This window comes from Hemiscyllium ocellatum, chromosome 21 (genome assembly GCF_020745735.1).
Source record: "Hemiscyllium ocellatum isolate sHemOce1 chromosome 21, sHemOce1.pat.X.cur, whole genome shotgun sequence".
Taxonomy (NCBI): Eukaryota; Metazoa; Chordata; class Chondrichthyes; order Orectolobiformes; family Hemiscylliidae; genus Hemiscyllium; species Hemiscyllium ocellatum.
Genome location: NC_083421.1, coordinates 43,479,476 through 43,503,854, shown reverse-complemented (window position 1 = coordinate 43,503,854; position 24,379 = coordinate 43,479,476). Strand labels below are relative to the sequence as shown.

Genomic DNA, 24,379 nt, shown 5'->3' with positions numbered 1-24,379 from the left:
ATCGCTCTAATCTTATCCTCATTCCTATCATGTGACTATGCTTTGAGTAAATTCATATTGGTGAACGTGTGATAAAAGGATAACTGGCAAACCCACTGATTCCCACAGCTAGGAAACCTGTTATTGTCAGAGGATAGCAATATAATGCGGGAGCATGTTTAAAAAAAAAAGTAGATCATTCATAAACCCTAAAGAATGGAAAATATTTAATGTAATAATTTTTACTGCTGCCTAAAATAATGTTTTCCACATTACATTTGCATCGTGGGGTGAGGATTTTAGTTTGTTTATGGTGCTATCATTGGCTAAGTTTTTCCGAAGAGGTTTACTTGCATGGTCCAGCTAACAATCCTTCCTTTCTCAAAATGAGCTGATTTAAGTGAAGCCCCAAGCATGGAGTTTGGTTCAGACTGAGAACTCTGGTTTCCTAATTAGTGTTGTTTCTGCATTGTACCTTTGATCCTAGCGGTGTGACAATATTTTCATTGTGTTGGCTTCAAAAATGCTATTGCTGTTAACTTATTGTTTCACAGTGTTGAAAGTACTTTTGCATGGACTTACTTTTTAATAACTGTAAACCAGCAACACAGAAAAAAATATCCCATGCAGTAATCTGTGAAAATTCGAGAGGCTAAGATCTATTTAAAGTAAAAATTAACAACTTTATTTCTTAAAGTATAACAGGGAATAATTAGCTAACTATATACAACTCCTCTGTAACCTATCTTTTACCTTCCCTTCTGTTATAGTAGTGTGATAAAACTCTAGATTATGATTTGCAAAACTAAACTTCTTATCTCAAGATCAGGTAGTTTTCACTTTCCTCCGCATTCCTGTCATTTCTTCTGCATCTTTTTTTCTTCTTCACAGGTTACTGATAGTTTAGCAGTTCTCCTCTCAACTATTCACTTTTTCTTGGTCTTAAACCCCCAAAGCATCAGATTGTATCATTGGCTTTTAAGATTGTCAATATACTAAATTCAAACTGGATTGGAGTTTGGTATTTTTCGGGGTATACTTTAAACTGATTGGCCTAATTCAAATCTGTTTTGTCATTTCCAGGTAACCAGCTACCCGAGTAACTGGAGCACATGTTACATTATATCTTTTTTCAGAACACTTTGTGCTGTCAGGTAGTTTTTGCTAGCTTTTAATTCTCTTAAAGGTACAGTACACTCTCATCTTTTATAACACTAACAGCTGACACTATTAGCCATCCCTATGTCTTCAAAACGTGACAGTTTGTACTATTACATAGAGTCATAGAGATGAATGAATAGCAAGGAAACAGCCCCTTTGGTCAAACTCACCCAAGCCACCAGCTATCCTAAATTAATCTAGTCCCATTTGCCAGCACTTCGCCCATCTCCCTCTTAAACCCTTCCTATTCATATACCCATCCAGATGCCTCTTAAATATTGTAATTGTTCTAGCCTCCACCATTTCCTCTGGCACCTCATTCCATATACGTATCTCCTCGCGTGAAAACGTCACCCCTAAGGTCCCTTTTCAATCTTCCTCTCTCACTCGAAACCGATGTCTTCCTAATTCTAAATTTGCCCAACCCAGGGAAATGACCTTGTCCATTTACCCTACCAATGCTCCTTATGATTTTATAAACCTCTATAAAGTCACCCCTCAGCCTCCAATGTTCCAGGGAAAAAAGCCCCAACCATTCAGCCTCTTCCTATAGCTCCAACTCTCAACATCCTTGTAAATCTTTTCAGAACCGTTTCAAGTTTCACAATATCCTTCCTATAGAAGGGAGACTAGAATTGCACACACAGTTCCAAAATTTACCTAAACAATGTCCTACACAGCTGCAACATGACCTCCCAACTCCTATACTCAATGCTCTGACCTATAAAGGAAAGCATACTAAATGCCTTGTTCACTGTCCTATCTATCTCATATTTCCTTTCACTTTCAAGGAAATATGAGCATGTACTCAAAGATACCTTTGTTCAGCAACACTCCCCAGTACATTACCATTAAGGATGTAAGTCCTGCCCTGACTTACTTTCCAAAATGCAGCACATGAGTTATTTAGATTGAACTCCATCTGCCACTCCTCCGCCCATTGGCCCATCTAATCAAGACTCCTTGTAATTTGAAGTAACCTCCTTCACTATCCCCTACACCTCCAATTTTGGTGTCATCTACAAATTTACTAATTATACCTCCTATGTTCACATCCAAATCATATATATAAATGGGAAAGACAGTGGACCCAGCACTGACCCTTGTGTCGCATCACTGGTCATGGAACTCCAGTCTGAAAAGCAACCCTCCACCACCACCCTCTGTCTCCTAACTTCGAGCCAGTTCTGTATCCAAGTGACTAGTTCTCCCTGTATTCAATGTGATCTAACTTTGCTAACCAGTCTCCTGTGAGGAACCTTGTCATACGCTTTACTGAAGTCCATATAGAGCATGTCCACCACTCTGCCTTCATTAATCCTCCTCTTTACTTCTTTAAAGAAAAACTCAATCAAGGTGGTGAGACATGATTTCCCACTGTGATGAACCTGGTCTTTTAACAAGATTGTGCTATCCTTGGTTTTTTATTTTAGAGAGGTCATAACGACACAGATTCAAAGTCTGTGGTGAAGGGTTTTAGAGTCAATTTGTTAATAGGTGACAGATACTGCTTTGGGCAGAACGCTTTCAAGTTTTTAAAAAACACACCCCTACAATGAAAGGGGTGTTGCCAGTTCTCCCAGCTCAGCGTTTCTCTGTTTTTTTGGCAGTAATGTGAGAAAAGCTGCTGGACCCATAATGTTGGGGTGGCACGGTGGCTCAGTGGTTAGCACTGCTGCCTCACAGCACCAGGGACCTGGGTTCGATTCCAGCCTCGGGTGACTGTGTGGAGTTTGCACATTCTCCTTGTGTCTGTGTGGGTTTCCTCTGGGTGCTCTAGTTTTCTCCCACAGCCTAAAGATGTGCAGGTCAGGTGAATTGGCCATGTTAAATTGCCTATAGTGTTCAGGGATATGTAAGTTAGGTGCACTGGTCAGGGTAAATGTAGAGTAATAGGGTGGGAGAATGGACTGGGTGGGTTACTCTTCCAAGGGTCAGTGTGGACTCGTTGGGCCAAAGATTCTGCACCCTTTCTGTGATATTCTTGATCTTGGCAGCAGGGTGGCCAAGAGGTCTGTCTTGCACCCAGCTTCATGCTATAGCATAACTTTGAACAGTGCTAGGAGTTGGGTATGTGAAGGGAGCCTTAATCTACTTGGAAAAGTTTTTTGTTTGTACTTACAGTCAATAACTAACTGAGGCTTTGTGTTAATTATAAAATTTATCCAGACTTGAGCTGGAATATTAAAGTTCAAGTTAGTTAAGTACAGAAACCAGCTTAAACTTTCTAGACCTGGAGTTTAGCTAACTTGGCATGTATGTAGAGGTGTCTCACTGTGACTTTAGGCAGTGTTGGTAGTTGAGTGTACAGTATTGGGAATTGGGGATGATAGGAAGGAGGTGCTCCTTTGCCTTTTCTAACTTTTCTGCCTTGAAGAAATTGGTTCTTAATCTCCTACAGGGAAAGAAGCTCGCTGTTTGGTGAGCATATGGTAAATTATTGGGTCTGTCATATTCAGAAAGTTCAAAATAGTACAGAAACTGATGATAAGGTTCATAAAATGTATAAGGATAGGAAAATAAACAGTTGATTAAATAATTAAGTCATTAAGGATGACAGGACAGAGTGGCATGTCCAAGCTACAGCTTTTGGCTCCCAGATGCCAGTGTGACATAGCGTAAACAAGCCCTCATTAAGTGTTTGCTGTTTGAAAAGTTTCAACTGAAGCACTGAGCACAAGCCTGTGCAGGAGAGAGGGGGAGAATTTCCTGTGTATTCTGTACTAGGAGACACTCATGCCTCTTAGAAAGGGAGGTGGTGCTGGAGGATCTTCTGCTTTAATCAGTGGCCAGGTAAGGTGGCATAGAGCTGCAGAAAAAGAGTAGGTGTGCAGAAACCTCAGCCTTTGCTATTGTCCAACAGGTCTGAGGCCACTTCATCTTGTTCAGATGAGAGTGAGGGAAGCGGGGTGGATGAGATAACTAACTAACTATGATACTGAAAGCCATTCAACTTTGGAGTTAAAAGTAATGAAGTGGTAGCAGAGACTAATATAGTGAGGGGAATTGACACAGTTCTGCTCAGCAAAGAGCGAGAGTCTAGAAAGCCTATGTTACTTACCTAGGAAAGGAAGCCTAACTCTCACACTAGGGTGTCCCTACAGCGATTCAAGAAGGCAGCTCACCACCACTTCTTCCGGGCCAGTCAGGGATGGTCAATAGGTGCATGTTTTACCTATGGATGCCCACAGTTCATGAGTGAATTTGTGAAAAAAGACTTTGCTCTTGCACCACCTAGCTCTGATCCCACCATTCTCACTCTGTCTCTCATGTCTATGTCTGTCCATCCAGGGGCAGAAGGTAGTGAATCTGTCAAACCCATTATCCCAGAGGGCTGGAGAAGCCAACTCATTGACTCTATTTAATACAAAAGTCAATAGGTTCTTCGTTAGTAAGGGATCAAATGTTGTGGGGAGAATGCAGAAAAATGGAGTTGAGAGACTTATCAGCCATGATCAAATGGCAGAGCAGACTATTTAGTCGAATAGCCTCATTCTCCTCAAATTTTATGATTTTCCTCTCTCTCCCTGTATCCCTCCCTCACACAGACTCACTTTCTCTCCCTTTTTCCATTCTCTCAATCACACCCTCCCTCTCCCTCACTCGCATGTTCTCTTGTGTTTGCTTTCTCCTGCCCTTGCACTCTTCCCATACTTGAACCCTCCCCACCCTCCCACACTCGTGTCCTCCCCTACTCTCACCATGTATATAGAGAGAATGTGTAAGCTCAGAGAAGCCACCCACCTGTACAGTATTTGCTGTTTATGTAATCAATGATGGGGAGAAACCAGCCTCTAATTAGATGAGATCTTTACAGCACTAGGGTTCCAAATGCCTTTGGCAAGACCTTTTGTGTCACATACATAGACTTGGCTAGTCACGTTCTAGATGTCTGATCTGTTTATTGGACAAGCCTGCTGTCGAAGGTGCAAGTAAATCCAGAAATAGCTGTTAATCAAGAAATGAAGGGGGGGGGGGAGGGGGTACCAGGTCTCTGGAGAGGTGGTTCATTTGGACTTATAAACAGACAAATTCATGGATCCTGATGGTTTTTAACCTAAAATAACTGGCCAATGATATGGTTGATGTGTTGGTTTTAATTTTCAGAAATTCCCTAAATTTGGACGAAGTTCCACAAGATTGGAAAGTAGTGAATATCATTCTTTTATTCACAAAGGAGACAGTACAGGAAACGACAGACTGTCCAGTTAGCCACCTGTCCAGTTGATAAGGAAGGAGTTGCACGGTTAATGAGGATTGGTGAAAATATGGAGTAATTGGATCAGCTATAACCTTATTGGATGGCAAAGCAGGTTTGAAGAACCAAGTGGCCTATTCCTGTTTCTCATAAATCCTTATTTAAATTTGATTCTTAAATGTTGTTTGGCTTGAACTTCATTAAATAGTAACAATGTAGTATTTTAACTTTGTCATTTTCAGTTTAGAATAATTTCTCTATCCACCTCAAATGTAGGAGCAACAAGCCCAAAGAGCCATGAAAGTCTAGGAATATTAAGGACTGGAATAATGTTGTTTGTTGTAGACTTCTGGTTCTGTGCCCTGCCTGCTGTCAAGGCTGTGTCCCCATGCTTCCATACTTATTTCTGAGTTTCCTTGGTTGCCTTCTGCTTCTTGCTCCACCCCCGCATCACCACAATCACCATCAAACTGGCAACTGAGCTCACTCTTTGTTCTTGCCTTCAAAGTCTAGTGTCCACACCACAGTCAGCTCCTATTCTGAACTTGCACTGAGGTCTGGGGCTCCACCTAATGGCAGAAATTGGTCTTTGCAGATAGTTCTGGACTTGTAATTGCATCAAACAGCTTCTGGCACTAGATGGAGCCTAATCAATTAAAACTTATGAGGGCAGTGTAATTTTAACGTGCCTTTATAGTATTTGTAGTTCTCCTATATTTTAAAGTTTGCTTTAATGAAGGCTATTTTATTTATGAATACAGACTTTTGGGATGCACACCATTTCAACTTAATGCTTTAAAGATATTTTCTGCTTAGAAATGTCCTGAAGCACTTAGCTGTACAGTGTTTCTGTTGTATTTTGTTCTTTACTTCATTTTGCAAGCTATTTCAGTTCAGAATATGTCATATCACCCATCCCCTACCACCGCCAGTATTGTATTTCAGCGATTATCTTGCTGAGCAAGAAATATTCAGAGGAACATAACTTCAGTTTTAATGTGGATTTCTATGGGAATCTGTGATTCATTTAAAGTTGTTTCATTTAAAGTAATGATTTTCAGATACACAACCACAATTTTAAGTGTGAACTTACCGCAATTCATATGTTTGTATATGTCATTAAACTTTTCGCAGTATGAAACAATATTTAAATTCCAGCGCATTGTCTGGATTTTGCAGTCAACTGCAAATGAAGGTCATTTCCCACAATCTTTCTTTGGGTCTTTGCACTGGACCCTGCAGCATTAGAGAGATAAAACAGTGCAATGCCTTCTGGGTACCTTGGGATTGGATGTACAAGAAAAATATAAGTAATATAAACTACTAACTATGAATGCTGAAACTCTGAAACAAAGACAGTGATTGCTGGAGAAACTCAGCAGATCTGGCAGCTGTGGAAAGAAAGTAGAATTACAATCTTGAGTCATTCCCTTTCTTCAGAGCTATATGCTGATGACCAGGGGGTTTGGATGGGAGAAGGAAAGGAGTGAATACTTAAGATGAGAAAGAGAAAGTCGTTTAGATGGGCTTAGAGAGAGTTGCTCGTAAGCCAGGGAAGGAGAAAAGCAGATAATGGAGAAAATGAGTTGGTACTAATTGGTTGGCTGTGGTGAAAGAGTCCAAACCATGACAGGGCCAGGAACTTTGTAGTGGGTAAAGAGCATGGAACATGATTTTCAGGCCTGAAAATTATTCAGTTTGAAATTGAGTCCTGAAAGCTGCAGGGTACATGAAATGGTGCATTGCTGTAACCAATCTGATTGAAGGATCTTGACTTAGGCAGACAGAGCAAATAAAAAGTGCAAGTTAGGATATATCGTTCAATGCTAAATCACATAAAAATACTTTGAAGGAGAGAAAGTTGACAGTATAGGAGGAAAGAGATGGAAAAGAATAAAGTTTTAACCAATAATTCAATCCCAATATGCCCCCTCCGTGCTGTCAATTTTAAGTTAGAGTCATAGTCATACAGAATGGAAACAGACCCTTCATTCTAATCAGTCCATGCTGACCATAATTCCAGTTTATTGGAGTTAATGCTTAACCAGTCCCACCTGCCTATGATTGACCCATATCCCTCCAAACATCTCTTAGTCACATACCTATCTAAATGTCTTTTAAATGTAGTAACTATACTCACATCCACCACTTTTGAGAGTTCATTCCAAACATGAAACACTCCATGTATTAAAGAAAAGAATTGTCCCTCACGTCTTTTTAAAATCTTTCTCTTCTCACCTTAAAAATATGCCCCTAGTCTTGAAATCCCCCATCCTAGAGAACTAACACCTGCCATTCACCTTATCTGTGCCCCTCATGATTTTACAAATCTCTATAAGGTTACTTAGCAACCTTCTATGCTCCAGTTTAAAAAGTCCCAGACCAGCCAGCCTCTCCTTATAACTCAAACTGTCCGTTCCCAGCAACCTTTTTGTAAATCTCTTCTGAACCATCTCCAATGTAATAACATCCTTCCTCTAATAGAGAGACCATAATTGGACATACCACTCCATATGAAGCCTCACCAGTGTTCTGAAAACCTCGACATGCATTCCAACTCTTATACTCAAAAGTCTGAGTAATGAGTGCAAGAGTGCTAAATGCCTTCTAAATCACCCTACTAATTGTGATGTAAACTTCAAAGAATTATGTACCTGAATCCCTAGGTCTGTCTGTTCTACGATACTACCCAAGCTCTATGTTTAATTGTATAGGCCCTGCCCTTGTTTATATTACCAAAATTTAATTTATCCAAATTAAACTCCATCTGCCACTCCTCAGGCCATTGATCCAATTGCTCAACATCTTTGTCATCTTGGTAACCTTCTTCACTGTCCATGATTGATGTCATCTACAAACTTACTAAGCATGCTTTCTATATTCTCATGTAAATAATTTATATAAATGACAACAAAAGTTAATTTTAATTTCAATTTTAACACTAACTTTCTCTGGCACATTTAGTGATTATCTATTGGCTCAATCCAGAAAATTTACACTACTCCATATACATAAATGCTGAATCTGTCAGCAGTACTGTTATTGCTCAGCTTTTGGAGATCCAGCACAACTCGACTAGGAACTCTGTTACCACAGGAGTAATAAAACCACAGCTCGATAAATTCTTTCAATATTTCTATTTAATGCTGTGCATTAATTTATTAAACTTTTGGTCTTAGCTAGTATTTGAATTTGTTCTTTGTCGAAAAATAATTCTTACTCTATATACTGGAACATTTTATTGAGCCATTTCAGTACTTTACTTGAAAGAGTTTTGATGTGTTTAAAGTATCATTTGCCTTTTATCCATCTTGTATCACTCCAAGCTCCATAATCCAAGCTGTTAATAAAACACTGCAGTTTGTATTGATGTAGAATCTTTAATACAGAAACTAAAACCCTGCTGCATATCAGATATAAAGAAATGAGGGGCCAAAGAGGAAAATATTAGGGTGTGATAAAATCTTGCTTGAAAAGAGAGGTTTTAAGGCTGACCTTAAGGGGAAGTTGTAGATGGAGAGGCACCTGAATGGCAGGGTAAAGGGAAACCGTGCACTAAATGGAAAAAGTGAAACAAAACGAAATTTGGGGTAGAGAGGGGATAAAACATGTCGAAATGGAGGAGCTAATTAAACCCAGGGAGTTTCTGACTCTCAAAAGCTTAATACACAGTGGAAGTGTTGGGGGTATGAGGAGACAATGGAGTTTAAGTAACACTGGGGTGAAGTAGCAAGGGTGCGCACTGGGATGTATCCAGTCTTGGCCACCAGCCAACTTCTTGCCAACATCTTCATTTGGAATCTGCTTGATGATCCTGGTGGAGTTCAGCCAGTATCTGACGGCAACATCTCTGTGACCTTTGCTTGGGGCAATCACTCTTACTCCCTACATTAATATGCCTTCCTCTACTTGATCTGGTCTCTCTGGGTCCAAAATGGTTTTGATTCTGGTTGTGATGGACTTTTTGATTTTCCCCCATCACCACCAGCTGTTTCAGTTTTGCCAGGACTGGATCTTTGTGTTCAAAGTCTGATGTTATAGCTGTGAGTGGAAGCATCAATAAAATTTAAAACCATATTACGTATTGTTCCAGTGTTGGTGTATCTGACAGCAGGAAGTGGCTCCATGCAGCTGTCTTTTCCACTTGGCCTCTTGGATGGTGTTCTAACTTGTAATTATATGCCCTTGGTATTGGATCCCACCAGCTGAATTCAGCTTGAAGTTATGGACCTCACTACTTTGTCCTCTTTAAGTAGCCCTAGCAGGGGTATGTGATCCATTATTATTACAAATTTACATCTGTAAAGCTATTGATAGAACTTCCTGACTCCAAGTATGAGTGTCAAAGCTTCCTTTTCTTTCTTCTTTATTGAAGCTCTGTTTTAGCTCAAGTTCTAGGTGCATACCTTTTTGGGTATGCTTCTCTATTGGGTCACTTATGAGCTAATACTACCCTGATGCCATATGGGGAAGTATTGCATGTCAATACCAGATCTTGGGATCGTAGTGTGCTAACACCTTAACAATGATATCAATTTCTTTGCTTCCTTGAAAGCTATGCCGTGGGTATTTCCAAGGCTGACCCTCTTGCAGCAACTCTTTTTAAAAAAAAAAGTTGTTGCAAAGGTGCCAGCATGGAGACCAGGTTATGTATGAACTTTCACAATAGTGCACCAGCCCAAAGAAAGATCTAAGCTCCGGTACAGATGTGGGAGTCAGGGCTCCTTTGATCACCTTCACTTTCTTTTCTGACAGGTCTTGTCAACTCTGTAGCCCAAGTAAGTCACTTGGGATGCCTGGAACACACACTTTCCCCTACTAAGGAATATGCCTGCCAAGGAGAAACATTTAACTCCAAATTCTCTAAGTGGTCCTTATTGGTCTTCCCTGTTAATAGTATGTAGATAGTGTAAAATGTTCTCCAAATTCTGCTGAAAAATTCCAAAGGCTGGTGATACTCCAATATGGTAATCTTTATATATTGATGTAAACGCTTATGGGTATTAAATGTAGCATTCTTCTGTGAATTATTATCTAACCACGGTTACAAGCATGTATGGCCCATATCCCCTTCATGATGGGCAGCTTGGTGTAGAAATTCTCAATGTGAACTTTCCACATACTGGGTCCAGTCTTCAGCAATATTAGACAAGTCAAACATCCCAAATGGACGGTATGGTGCCAGAAGTGGTTTCCTTATTCAAAGACAACTGTTGTGAGTGTTCTTTCCTCTCACTGAAATAATTGCACAGAAGCCAGTATCCCATCTCCAAGTCACCCTTTATTTACACTGTTAGAGTCCTTGACAAGGATCCATTTTCCTCGGAGTGAAAAGGGTGTCTGACACTCCTGTTCTTTTTTTTTCTTTTTCTTTTTGTGTGTGCAGATGTGAGACATTGTGAGAGACAAAAGGTGTACGAATCTTTATTCAATTTCCACCACCAGGAAGAAAAGAAACACCCAATTGGCCAATGCCGAGCAGTGCCCTTCACAAAAGGCGATGCTGTGTGATCAAGACACTCCTGCTCGTTTTTTTTTCTTTTTGTAGTGCTTATTTTTCCCCAGCACCCATGTGTGTGTGCAGGTGTGAGACACAGTGAGAGACGCAAGGTGCATGAATCTTTATTCAATTTCCACCACCAGGAAGATAGCAAAACACCCGAGTGGCCGGTGACAAGCAGTGCCCTTCACAAAAGGGCAATGCTGTGTGATCAAACAGTGAAGGGGAGGGCAGAGATTAAATCAAAATAGAGTTGGAGGGGGAAATAATGCACTCCACTGCCTGCGGCGCCCACCTCTCCCTGAACAACTCCAGGGTGTTGGTGGAGACCGCGTACTCCTTCTACAAGAACATCTGGCCCTAGTGTAACCGCGGGGCGTGCTGAACCCAAAGGACTGTCACCGGCTGACTGGCGCTCGTGCCTCTTCTCCCCTCCAAGACCCCCCCCATTCCGAGGTCAACCTGGCGCCAGATAAGACACTCTTGTTCTATTTGCTGCTGATGCCCATTTCCCAGAAATGAATAGAAAATAAAGTCAAGGCCCATTAATTTAGAATAATGCACAGGCAAAGCAGTGTGCTCTCAGTACTTTACGTACAATTTGGACAGTTACTTCCAATTATTCTGCATTTCTGATTATCTAAGTGCTTTGGTGAAATAAACTGATTGAAAAACTTGGAAGCTAAATTAGGATTATGCTGTGGCTCATATAAATGGCATCAAAAAGTGAATCCATGGACAGCTATATATTAAATACATGACTGTCCCAAATTGGGCCAGTAATGGATCCTTGTGTTGCAATTGTTTGAACTAACCTTGACATTAAGCAAAGAAAGACAAAAAATATTAGTTTGACTTTGGCATTTGTCTGTCATTTCTAATATAATTGAAGACTAATTTTTAGATGGGTTTGCAGCATTGATGTTGCAGTATTCTGGCAGCAGTCTGCAAGTGGCAGCTGCATTGACAGCTTTGACCCAAGATGCATAACACTGGAAATTGTGAGACAGAGTGTGGATGCAATAATGACATGGAGCTTAAAACATAAAAGAAGTAGAAATCTGAAATTAGAGGTACAATTAAATAATAAGAGCAGAATGTCAGAAGCTAGAGGCATAAAACAAAACCGATAAAGAAGAAAAAGTAAAAACAGATGGGGATAAAATGCACCTAACCAGAAAATGCAAAGAAATGTAGATAAAGTAGATGAACAAAACTGAGAAACTTGATTTTAATACAAACTTTAGTTGCTCGATCAACAGCCTATCAACTCCCTCCTATCAAAATACTGATCCAAAAATGCAGTTCACCACCAGTTTCTCCAGGGCAGTCAGAGTTCGGCAATAAATGCTGGCTAAGGCAACAAAACCCACATCCTATGAATGAATAAAAATGTCACCGTATGAATTGCCATTATAGTGGGAAAGAAAGATTTACACTTGTGTAGGGTTCTGCATTAGGACTATTTATTTCAAACTTATGTGACCAATGAATTGTTTTCACTGTTACAGTAGGATGCACAATATGCAGTTTTCACATTGTAGGTTCCCTTGAATAGCAGTGTAATCGTACCTAGATAACCTTCTTGTGATGGTGATTGATTAATAATATGGGTTATAGGATGTTTTACATGAAGTTGATTAGGGGATCCATTTAATCTCTCCTCTAAAAGATAGCAACTCTGACGGTACAGCATTCAGAATGTTGTGTTGGAATGTTAAGGTTGTATTTTTGTGCTGAAGCCCTGGGGTTGATTTCAGCACTGACTCAGATGAGAATGCCATCAATTGATCTGCAGCTAGCATATAGACTTAACAAGTTAGTCAGTATATTGACAAATATTACAGATACTCTGCACATATATGCAATGCAAGGAAAAAAACCTGACCATTTCAAATTCATGAGTTATTTGGGACTTGGCCTAGTTGCTTTTTTTTTGCTTGAGAGTTGATTGTGCAGATGAGGAATCTAGATAATACAGAACAATGGGTACATAATATCAAACTTGCAACATTGCTGTAGCCTCTCTTACAATTGTTGTGATATTACAAAAAAAAATGTATTTTGATGCAGTACGTGCACTTTATAATAACATAATTTTGTTAAAAAGTTGATAAAATAATCTTTTGTGGATTTCCTGTATTTACAGCAACTTCACTGTAATTAACAATGTTAAAAAATGAAATATTTGTAACTTTTCGATGGCATTGCTTTGAGGTTTTCGGGAAAATGTCTGACTGCAATTCAGTTATGCTGGTTCAATGACATGATTTGATTAGACATCTTTATCTAATGGTTAGTGGAAAATACACTCCTGCTTTGTTCTCTCTTTTTTCAGCCTTTCAGTCAGCCAAGTTGGCCAGAACTTTACATTTGTACTCACTGACATTGACAGCAAGCAGAGGTTTGGATTCTGTCGCTTATCTTCTGGGGCCAAAACTTGCTTCTGTATCCTAAGGTGAGGCAACAGAGAATATTACACAAACATTGAACTTAACATTAGCTTCTGGATTGTGACAAACATCACATTTTTGCTGACAGTCAAAATTTTCATATCCTTTCCCAACAGGTCATTGTACTAAGGGGTCAATCCTAACTGCATTGTTTTGAGGGCAAGGACCCTCTGTGTTTATCAGACTCTTTTGTGTGCAGTAGTTTCATATTTGTTTTGGGTAATGGCACTTTCTAAAATAAAATAAACAGGCATTTTAGTTTTATTTAATATTGCACTACGCTATGCTGAACCAGGTTATCAACAGCAAAACTGATAAGTTAAGAGAACATTGACTTCCATACTAGTTTGTGGATTATGCCCTATTTTGTTGAATTAACAGCTGACACACTGATCTATACTTGTCTAGAATCAAAATGCAGTCTATGTAGTATCGACTTATATTCCAGATTACAATGTTATTTTTTAGTGTATTCTTGGACAAACTGGACAAGACAGGTTTAATTAAGTATTTCAGTGAAGATATAATTTTGAATTTAATATACAAAGAACAATTTTAAAAATGTATTCATAACATTTAAAACTTAGTGTAGTACTGAAGACAAATTGCCAATGAAAGGAATAAGCTGTTGAAATGTATAGCACTGGGTTCCTAATAGAACTTAGTGTCAACTAATTCTGATTCTATTTTATTCTTTGGAACTGATTATTGAAAAGCGATTCTCAAATTGAAGAGTTGGCAGTTGTTCCGAATAGGTTTGTAAGATTTCATTTAAACATTGCAACATTTTAAAAATAATAAATTGTTTCAGAACAATGTTTGTTTGTGTGCTGTGGCAAAGTTTGTAATTGCCTAAAATGTGCAATATGGATGGAAATATAGATGACTATCTAGACTGATGCCTATTTAATAGCAGTACTATTTTTGGCTCGTTAGATTATCACATAATGAACTTGTAATAATTAATTGGCAATTGCTATTCCTTCTCTGATTATTAAGTATGTAGAGGTAGAGAGGCCAAAACATTATCTGATAAGACACTTGATACTACTCAAAAACAATGAAAATAGAGGAAAACTTTTCACCATCAATTCCATAATAAATATAGTTTTAAAATTTTAAAAAGTCACCTCTATTTTATAAGTATGATTTACTTATTTCTACAGGTTGCAGTTAATTTCTTCAATTTTAAAATATCTCAATCACAACTTTTTTTTTCAAAAGATACTTCTTTTTGCCCAATTTAAGATTTCTAAGATTTTATATAATGATTAGTGCTCTGCATTTTCTCTAGAATTTCGGTATTCTTCATGATGTACAGAGACCAAAACTATTTGAGCCTAATGTTGCATAAGTTTAGTTTTCTTTAGGTTTCAATCATTGTTCCTAGAAATACATTCTAGACTCCTGTGATCATAGAGTCATCTCACGTTGCATACAATACGTTTAAATGAGTGATTGACCTTCCCCCTGGTCTGGTTAATCTTTAATGTGTTTAAAGTGTATAACAGCTATACACTTGATATACATGGGGCCATTTACCTAGCTGATGTAAATCAATTTTTTGTCACTATGTGTGTACAGATAGTTCTGGGATCACGTGCATTTCGGCATTGTGTTTTTGGCTATGATGTCGCTGAAGAATTAGATAACAGTATTTTTGAGAACACTTACCTCCATTGGCAATAGCGCTGCTCAGAGGATTGGTTTGCATACGTCATTCTGCATATGTGCTGATGTCTCTGCTGTTCTCTACATGCGTGATGTCAGTGCTGGTCTTCGTAATGTTCTGCTCGTGCACTGCCAGCAGCTGTTGACAGAGCAGCTTTCTGTAAGAGGTACTGTACAGAGAGCAGCTTTCTTACATTTTTTAAAGTGTACTGCATCAAATTTCCTTTCATTAATAAATGTGATTTCAACCTTCATTCAGGCTGTGTTGTACTTTGTGTTAGATGGGTGGGTGATTTCTGAGCAATCGCATGTGGTATATTTCGCTGGTCTGCCCTGAACCTCACTTTTCCCATAGGCCCCATTATTTCTATTAAGTGAGTTTCTATTAACTGAGATTTCGCTGGAATGCAGCTATGACATTATGGGAGAACTACCTGTACCTATCAATAAAACTAAAAGTTGTTTATGCAGCATATTTTAAGTGTATATTATATTTTGACAGTTCCCAGCATAAAACTTGTTTGGCTCAATTAACTACTTCCTATTTGTATAATTTTGCTTTAATATTGTCACTTCCAAAAAGCTATTAATGAAAAGGAAGGAACTGCATAAACCAAAACAGTTTCTTAAATATGTTGCCCAATATCAGCAGTTACCTCTAAATTAATATGTGCCATTATCTCTCTGCTGCTTTACATTTCAAACTATTTTGAAGTCTTAGCAGTTTTTGGCCTTCTGCTTCATAGATGGTTGAACCTTGTGACTTCCAAATTTAATTAAAACCAGCATTGGCACTTGGTAAACCTTTGCTGGGTAGCAGTATGAACAGCAGAGCAAAGTGCTGTTGTGTGGCGTCGTTACACGTACAAGGAATTTTGATCGACGGTAAGCCATCTTGTTTGGGACTGGCAAACGTTCCTGAGTGCTAATATAAGAATGGTTGATGTCACAATCTGTGGTAAATGCGGGTGTGAAGAATGCACAGGATGTGTCTTCTCTTATTGGTCCCATGTTCATTTTAAGTGACTATTCCTGTCTTGAAAGAAGCTGCTGGTTAATGCAGAGTGTATTTACTGCGCAGTGTTTAAGAAGACCTTTTATCATTGATCATGCACACCCCATGATACACAAAGCTTGTTGGGCATGAATTGCTGTCTGTCTCAACAGGTTCATTGATGTTATCTCGGATGAATAGCCTCTCCCTATTTAGAATATTCTTCAGAGCATAACAAGTGGAAATACCTTTTTGTTTGGGATGCTCAGGTACAGCGTTGGTGTGTTAGCACTTGTGATTTTACTCTGCTTCCATTTAAATGACAGCAGCAGCAGGGAGATGAGGCATTCCCAGGTTGCTATTGGACATGTCACCTGATTATTCACTGTAAAGTATGCTACACTCTGGTCTTCAGATGACATTTGTAAATGATGTACAACACAAACCAAAACTGTTATATGCAATCTCAAAGTAGCTTAAGCTAACTTTGGTTCCAATTCCCTGGTCATCAAGACAAAAAGGAAAATCCAGAACCAGGGTCATGGCTTAAGGATATAGGCAGGCAATTTCAAACTGAGGTGAGGAGAAATTTCTTCACCCAGAGAGTGATGACCCTGTAGAATTCTCTAACAAAGAAAGCAGTTGAGGCCAAAAATACTGAATGTTTTCAAGGAACTGAATATAATTCTTAGGGCTAAAGGAACTGAAGTATATGGGGCGAAAGCAGGAATCGGATACTGAGTAGGATGATCAACCATGCTCAAATTGAATGGCAGAGCAAGCTTGAAGGATTGGGCATATATCTGTTATTTAAGATGATGTATCCGAGAGCAATGAGCATACGTTATTTTATTGAACACATTATTTCACTCCATATGTTTTCTATGATAAGTAGAATTTTCTTTATTGCTTAATTATCGTAGTGAATAATGATGAAATCGAGCATCTGCGCCCAAATTAGGAGATGTAAGTAAAGGTAGAATAAACAGAAAGTAGTTACTTGAACCAAACAAGTTTCATGCAAGAACGTTGTCCAGTACACCAGTAACATGTACTATTTTGATTAGTAAATTTCAGTGATTTTTATGGTTTCAGCAGTTAATTGGAGTTGGAGAATTTGCACATTTATATAGGTTCAAAATAATAATTAAGACAGGATGCAGTTAGCTGACAGTTTGATAGCAATGTAATTATGTGATATGTGTATGCACTCTTAACTTATGCAACATATTGCATGAGCTTTTGGCATCTAGATTTCATCTAAAATGGTGTTAGAAAATAAGATTACCTTTGTTCGTGACATTCTTTTGTATGTGTATGTTTATACTTCTTGAACACCTTTTCTCTAATTTGTTTTTTCCCCTCCCCTTTGCTGGTCTTTGTTCTTCACTCAATTTATTGCCTTAGTTTATCTCTAGTTCTCATTGTGATGTAGGGTGTGCAATTTTTATATTTTTTATATATAATATATGATAGTAGCATGTGGGTTTTGATCTTTTTATGTAAGAGAAAGTTTTACGATTAACTTGTCAGTATTTCTAGAATAATTTTTTAAAGCAGTGTGAGCGAGAGAGAGAAAGAGAAAGAGAATCCCTGGAGTGATAATGAAAATTTATTTGTAATGTGAGACATTTACAATCGGATAGGGTAAAGATGGAAAGCATTGCCTTTTGATTTAGAAGAATCCCAAACTGTTTTTTTGCTTAGGGGAGAAACCCATAGCTTGGAAAGCTTTTGCACGAGCCTTAGTTAAAGTCAGATGTAAGAAACAGTTTCTCCTGGAGAAAGAAATAAGTTTAGAACATTTAGGGAATAGGTTACCTCAGTGTAAGAGTTTTAGTTGCAAGCATTATCACTGGAGTGTTTGGTTAGAACCCTGAAGTGGTTATCTGGAGCTGTGAAAGTTTAAACTAAGTTGTGTGCTTAACCAAGAAAAAAGGCTACCAAGCTGTCAAGATTGGGAATTGAAAGAATCAGATAAGTCAAATCAATAGATGTGATAGGGAAGGAAGGTCTCCGGTATTTGAGTAAAAAGTGAGGTCTGCAGATGCTGGAAATCAGAGCTGAAAATGTGTTGCTGGTTAAAGCACAGCAGGTTAGGCAGCATCCAAGGAACAGGAAATTCGACGTTTCGGGCCAGAGCCCTTCCTGATGAAGGGCTCTGGCCCGAAACGTCGAATTTCCTGTTCCTTGGATGCTGCCTAACCTGCTGTGCTTTAACCAGCAACACATTTTCAGCTCCGGTATTTGACTACTGAAAATGATGGTAGTGGGATAAATGGGATCATATTTTATGGTATGTTTCTCAGAATATTTCGAATATAAATAGCATGGTTTATTCTTCTTTTCTTTTGTATAAGGAACTTCAAGCACCTTGTTAAGTAGAAGTCAAACCAAATATGATCTATCAAGCCAGATTTCAGTCTGGGATCTGATCTGCCCAATGATAACATCAGCTGGAATCATGATGCCATGGTTTCGGCAAATTCTTGCCTTGTTCACTTGTTTTGCCCTTCAGTATTGCCTCATTTGAAACTGATGGGTCTACTTGATTTCCCACTGGTAATCAGCTCCCTGTCATCAATACTGGCCTACTCTTTATTCAAAACAAATGATGTGTTGTGTTCTGTGACCACAGCCGCTGAGTTCTGCTCACTGGTTTTCATGTGCTGTGGGTCTATTCCTGTCTTTATGTTTTGCCTTATATGCTATTCTCTGCCCGCTCCTTTCCTCCCTGTCTTGTGATTCATTCAGTCCCATTGCACTGCTCTTTTTTCCCCGGCCTCGGTACACAAGGTATTTATGTGGCATATTGATCACTTGTGTGTCAAGAATGTAATCAAATGGGAGAATGAAAAGCATTTTTTTCTGACCTTATAACCCGGCAGTTCACTCAAGAATAGGAACCAGAGATTTACAAGCAATTGCCAAACTGCATGAGCTTCCTCTAACTGACCTTGAGCTCATCTTATTTAAACTAGCACTCCACAGGGACTATTTGAGTAATAGCTTCAAAGGGTAAGTGAAATTAAATGGCCATCCCTTGTAACAGTTAAATATAATATTGTTCCACACGCTGTGTTTCCATTGAGCAATGCCACAGAGCAGAACTCACTTGCCACATTTTCTTATCAGACTGTGTTGGAAACAAGTTGTCCTGAATTGTACTAAGAAGCAGTTGAAATGCCTATGCTTAGACAAATTTTTTTTAAAAAGAAAAATCCTGTTGTGGTCAAGTTCATTTTCTTATTTATGCTGAGTTGTGGCTGAGTTTAGAATATGATATCAGACAAGCAAATATAAATTAAAATTACACAAACCTTCAGCTAATACCGTGCTGAAATGATTAGGTTTGAGAACTTCCCACATTTGAGATTTCTCATTTTAAATTGGAGAAATTGGCATTTTTTTTGGTATTTTGTTTCTTTGACTATTATCATTGCTACAACAACTGTGTCTTGTGTTTCTGGAGCAAGATCAGTGTTAGTGAGATGCTCCATCTATTTGGATTTATGGAAATAATATTAACTGCTGAAGGTCAAATGCTATTACTCTTCATATCTTCACAAGTAAAAAATTAAAATTGCACTTTGTTTGGCAGATGTGCATTTTGCAATCCAAAATACTTTAAAACAAGACATTATCTAAGCATTTTTTAAATTCAAAAGCAAATTTCAATCAGGAAATATAAATACAGATTTTTGAAAAAGGATTTTTAAAAAAACTATATTTTATGTTTTCTTTTGAATGTTAAATGTTATTCTGTCCCTAGTTCTGAATTCTAAAAATTCTGTTCAGTCACTTATTAGAAAGATGTGTGTTTTTGCTTATCTGTGTTATGTGTATTAGTATCATTTATATTAACAGATTGGGAGTTTGTGGCTCTTTAAATAGCATTTATCAACATTCCGTGTGTGCTTGCCAATGCTTAATTTAAGCATCTGGTGTCTTGTGATGGTTTTCAATTAACAAATACGCAATAGTTGGCATAGGTACCCCAAGTGAAATGTTATATGTAAACAACCGAATGAAAAATGTACCAAAGGTTGGCTTTGATATTTGAGAAGAAATTTTATAAATATGTTCAGCTTTTCCATTTATTTTTATTCATGCAATGTGGGTATTGCTGCAAAAATGCCATTAAATTCTCTTAAACAGCTATTCTTATTTTTTATAGGTAACTGCTGTCAGAAATAGAGAAGGCTTCTTTATTTCTTTTGGATGTTGGCAGGGCAGAATCATATTGTAAAAGATGGAGTAGCAGTAATTTTGTATCTGATTTAGTGTTCAGTGAAAGTGCTGATCTAGTTAGCAGAACATCTTACACTTCGTGTCAATCTGTAGTTAGAATGCTCTTTTTGTTTCTGTCTGTTTTATTCTGTTTTCTTTTCCAGTGGGCGCCTCTCTCTCAGCGCAGAGGGTGCAAAGTGAGAATTTGTTTTAATTGAGCAGGAACATGTGGAAGATCACTTATATCTCAAGGGATTACTGAAAAATTCTGAATTTGTACTTATTGCAGACTCTGTTTGGAACAGGGTCTGCTGGGAATAAATGTAGTTAGTGTGACCTCTGACCTAAGAAACTGTTGACATGGAAGACAGCCAGAAACTGGCCACAGGACGCCTTTGTTAAACTCATTCATTGCTTCTTGAAAATTCTAGTCAGTGCAAGTTGCCAGCTCAAATCTGAGGAATGCAGAGCCCTCGTTCCCATGCTTTGGAAACAGAGGCTGCTCCTTAACCAGCAAGACTACTTTAATGGGTGTATGTAGCCCTAAGCTCGATTGAAATTGACAGTTTCCTGGCTTAGGATTGCCAACTGGCAAATCAGTGAAATGCTGGGACAAACAAGGTCCTTTAAGGACCTAGGCCACTGTTTGTATATATAGAAAGTACAAGATTAACTCTTCAGCCATTGTTGTGCCCCATAGCATTTAAACTGATGTACTGGAGATTTCTGGTTACAGTTTTAAGAAAAGGAAAGCATTTGCTAAAATTGGCTATTTTAAATGTTTTGCTGAATATTTAACAAAAAATCTTTAACCTTTTAACCTTTGAGGTTGAAACTTTGTATGAAACTAGAACTTGGTGGCATAAAAATCATAGAATCAATTAATGGCTATAAGAAGAGTTTCAGTTGTGTCAAACTAAATAGAACAAAAACAAATTTCATATTTAGGACTGAAATGTTTTATCATTCTGAAAATAATTTGTATTATTTTTGCATTCTGAGTGTATTTTATATATAGTATTGACTTGAGTTTAATTTGGTTAGCTAGTGTGTATTTATATTTGAATTGTGCTTGCACGTTTCTAGTTAATGCTATACTTATGGAAGTTGCTAATCTGTATGGTGGAATAAGTATGTATTTTATCATAATTGGGTATTAGCAAGATGTCATTGCTCAGTATCTGCCATATGAAATGTCTCTGAAGCTCTAGAGTAAAGAAATTGTGCACCATAAATATTGAAAGTTGTTAATGATGTGCCAGAACAGCACAGCTGCAGTGCTGAAGTTAGCATTCAATCCTAGAACTGAGTCAATGAAGAATTTAGTAATCTTTGGTTTCACAATGCTATGCCCTGCAACACATATATGTTTAAGTATGAAAATTTCTCATCATTTAGGAATAATTTATTATTGACACTAATATTATTTTCATCGAGTTAAATGTAATCTTTTTGGAGTCCATCTTGATTCCTGAAAGTATTGCATTAAAGGAAAGAATTAGTAGGAACACCATAATTCAGCATGGTTTCCAGTAACATTTCTTGGACCACCCAAGCTTTAGTGCTTTTAGCATTGCATTGTTTTGATTTGTCTTGTAAGCAAGATATTTTGACACACCATGCCACTAGAATAATTTCAGTTTTCGGAAAACTAAAGAACAATTTACTAAACAATTCATCAATTATTTCACAAAAATCTGAATGTATGCATTAGGCAGGGCCTAATGCAAAATAATGTATCCAAAATATTATGTATACTGACAGGATGTTTTTTTTTCAGCCCTCGGATCGTCAGTGATGTGCATTAGTTTTCTTAGAATTTACTTTTATTGAATTAAGTGCTTAGATTTGAGTAATACATTAAAATTAAAATTGTATTCACTGTTTGAAGTATATTTCTCTAAATTAGTTTGATTTAGTGCAAGATTTGGCATAAGCTATTTCAGGATACACTTTGCTAAATAGAAAATTGAAATTTAACAACTAGGTAAATTGATCCATCATATTTTGCTGTGAAGAACAAAATTACAAAGGTATGTACAATGGTTCTTACTTGGCCAAATGTAATGATTTGCAGTTTTTAATTGTACAGATATTTTAATGTGAAGCTTATTAGTATTGTTAGCAAAGTAACTAAAAATTGAGAAAATGTACTGGTCTTTTAATGTAAGCATCATGATGCGTCATAACCTCTATCACAAGACTTCCAATAATTCCTTTTCTCATACACTCTATGACACACCTTTTGCGCAGTTGCACATAAAATGTGGGCACTAAAAGATATCAGTAGTTGTACACTTTCTATTAGGTTTATGGAGCCCAGTCATGAGGCAACAGTTGCTATCACATATCCTGTTAAATATCATGAAATATATTGTTCACCATTGTATAACTGATTTTCAGTTCAAATATGAATAGCAAGCAATAAACCCTTTCTGAAAGGGTGCAATTCATGCAATCAGAACTGTTAGTTAAATTTTCAACTTAAAATATGAAACACAAAGTTAGCACATCTCATTTGAAATGCATGCCTTTGACATTTGGATAATGTGTATGGATTAAGATGTGCAGTAATTCACAAATAGATGTGTGCTATCACCACCACCTTCTCAAGGGCAACTAGGGGTGGGCAATAAATGCTGGCTTAGCCAATGACCCCCGCATCCCATGTCCTATAGTGAATGAAAAAGCAAGCAAAACACAAGTATTGTTGGATTGTGCTCAAGAATGAGGTAAATACCAACAGTGTGCAAAAAAAGCCAATTAAAATAATTCGAATGAATCCAGCTATAGTGGAAGTTTTTAAGTTAGTAAAGTTCAGAAACATTTGTGCCAATGAGAAATGTAAGGAAATTGTATTTCTGATGATGAAGGATAAGTACATCTGGGTTAATATTGTGGTAAGCTGTTACAGAGCTGCTTTGCCGAAGGACTGTGCTTTCTGGATATGATCAGGTGTAGTGTACAGACCTTCTTTTTGATGTATAAATAATGGAACACTGAAGGGTATTACCCCAAACTGGTGCTTTTCAGTCAATGGTGCTGAATCTGCTTGAAACACGTGTTAAAGAATATTACAAAGTAAGTTTTTGACTTACAGTTGTGAGGAAATGATTTCAGCATATTACTTATTCAATCTGACTTTATCTTTAACTATAAAATCAGGTTTTCCAAAGTTCAGCAAAATATTGAAAGTTTCAAATGTGCAAAGAAAGAGATTGTGATCTTGGTTGCAGTCATTGGCTATACTTCTCCTTTTAAAATAATTCACCATAAGTTGTTAAGAGTGAATGCATTATATGTGATTCAAATGTATTTTTCAACTACAGCATTTAACCAGAACAAATTCTCAGTTACAAAAAGTGGCACACCAATTGCCCAAATAAAAGGAAATGATATTTATGATACTACAGCCTACTTTGTTATTCTGATACAAACCTTCCAGGAGATTATGGCATGAGTGATTTTTACCATTATATCATGCAACATAATAATTTGCTTGGATGTGTCGTGTTCCCCTTGCTGAAAAATTTAATGCTAACTATTATAGTTCAGCTATAATCAGTGAGATTGAGTTTGCTACATTAATCACTACAGCCACTTCAGACTATTGTACAATGGCATTGGTACGTTTAGTGTGTTTGGTTGGAATTGTTGTTAATTTTTGTTTTTGAAAGTTGGCCCCATGAATCATGCTTATTATATAGTGGTGCATTTCTAACTGTCTATGGTCAGCTGGTATAACATATAAAGTGGCATAATTTAGGCATCTCTGGTGATAGTGAGTTGCCAATTTCTAGTCTTAAACTGCTGTATGAACATAATTTAACATGTAATTCAGATTGCTAACCCTCTGTTGTGAATGTGGTCATTAGTGATCACAATGTGCCCATTTGCACCTTATTAAAATCCAAGTTGTAGATCAGAAATCATATTGGGAATGCAGACTGCTTGAACACTTCAAGACTGAAAGCCTCTGATTTCTGTTCTGTTTGTAAAGCCTCAATAGAAATAGGGTGGGGATCACTGTTGCATCTAATGAACTAACCAGACAGATATAAAAACAGTCCTTAAAGCAAATCAGCGCACTAATTTGAATTTGTGCTTGTTTCTGCCCATCAAATCCACCTTCAAACATTTATTTTAGACACTTCAAGCCTGAGGTTATCACAAGGTATTTTTACTTTGGCCAT

General features: G+C 37.7%; 1 protein-coding gene across 4 annotated transcripts in view; it reads left to right on the top strand.

The window, feature by feature from the left end:
- dennd1a (DENN/MADD domain containing 1A) overlaps positions 1 to 24,379 on the top strand; it is a 509,155-nt gene that overhangs the window by 178,339 nt on the left and 306,437 nt on the right. For all 4 annotated transcript variants that reach the window (XM_060841064.1, XM_060841063.1, XM_060841067.1 and 1 more), the window contains exon 5: positions 13,177 to 13,296. In XM_060841064.1, the coding sequence (XP_060697047.1) occupies positions 13,177 to 13,296 (120 nt within the window). The remainder of the gene's footprint in view (positions 1 to 13,176; positions 13,297 to 24,379) is intronic.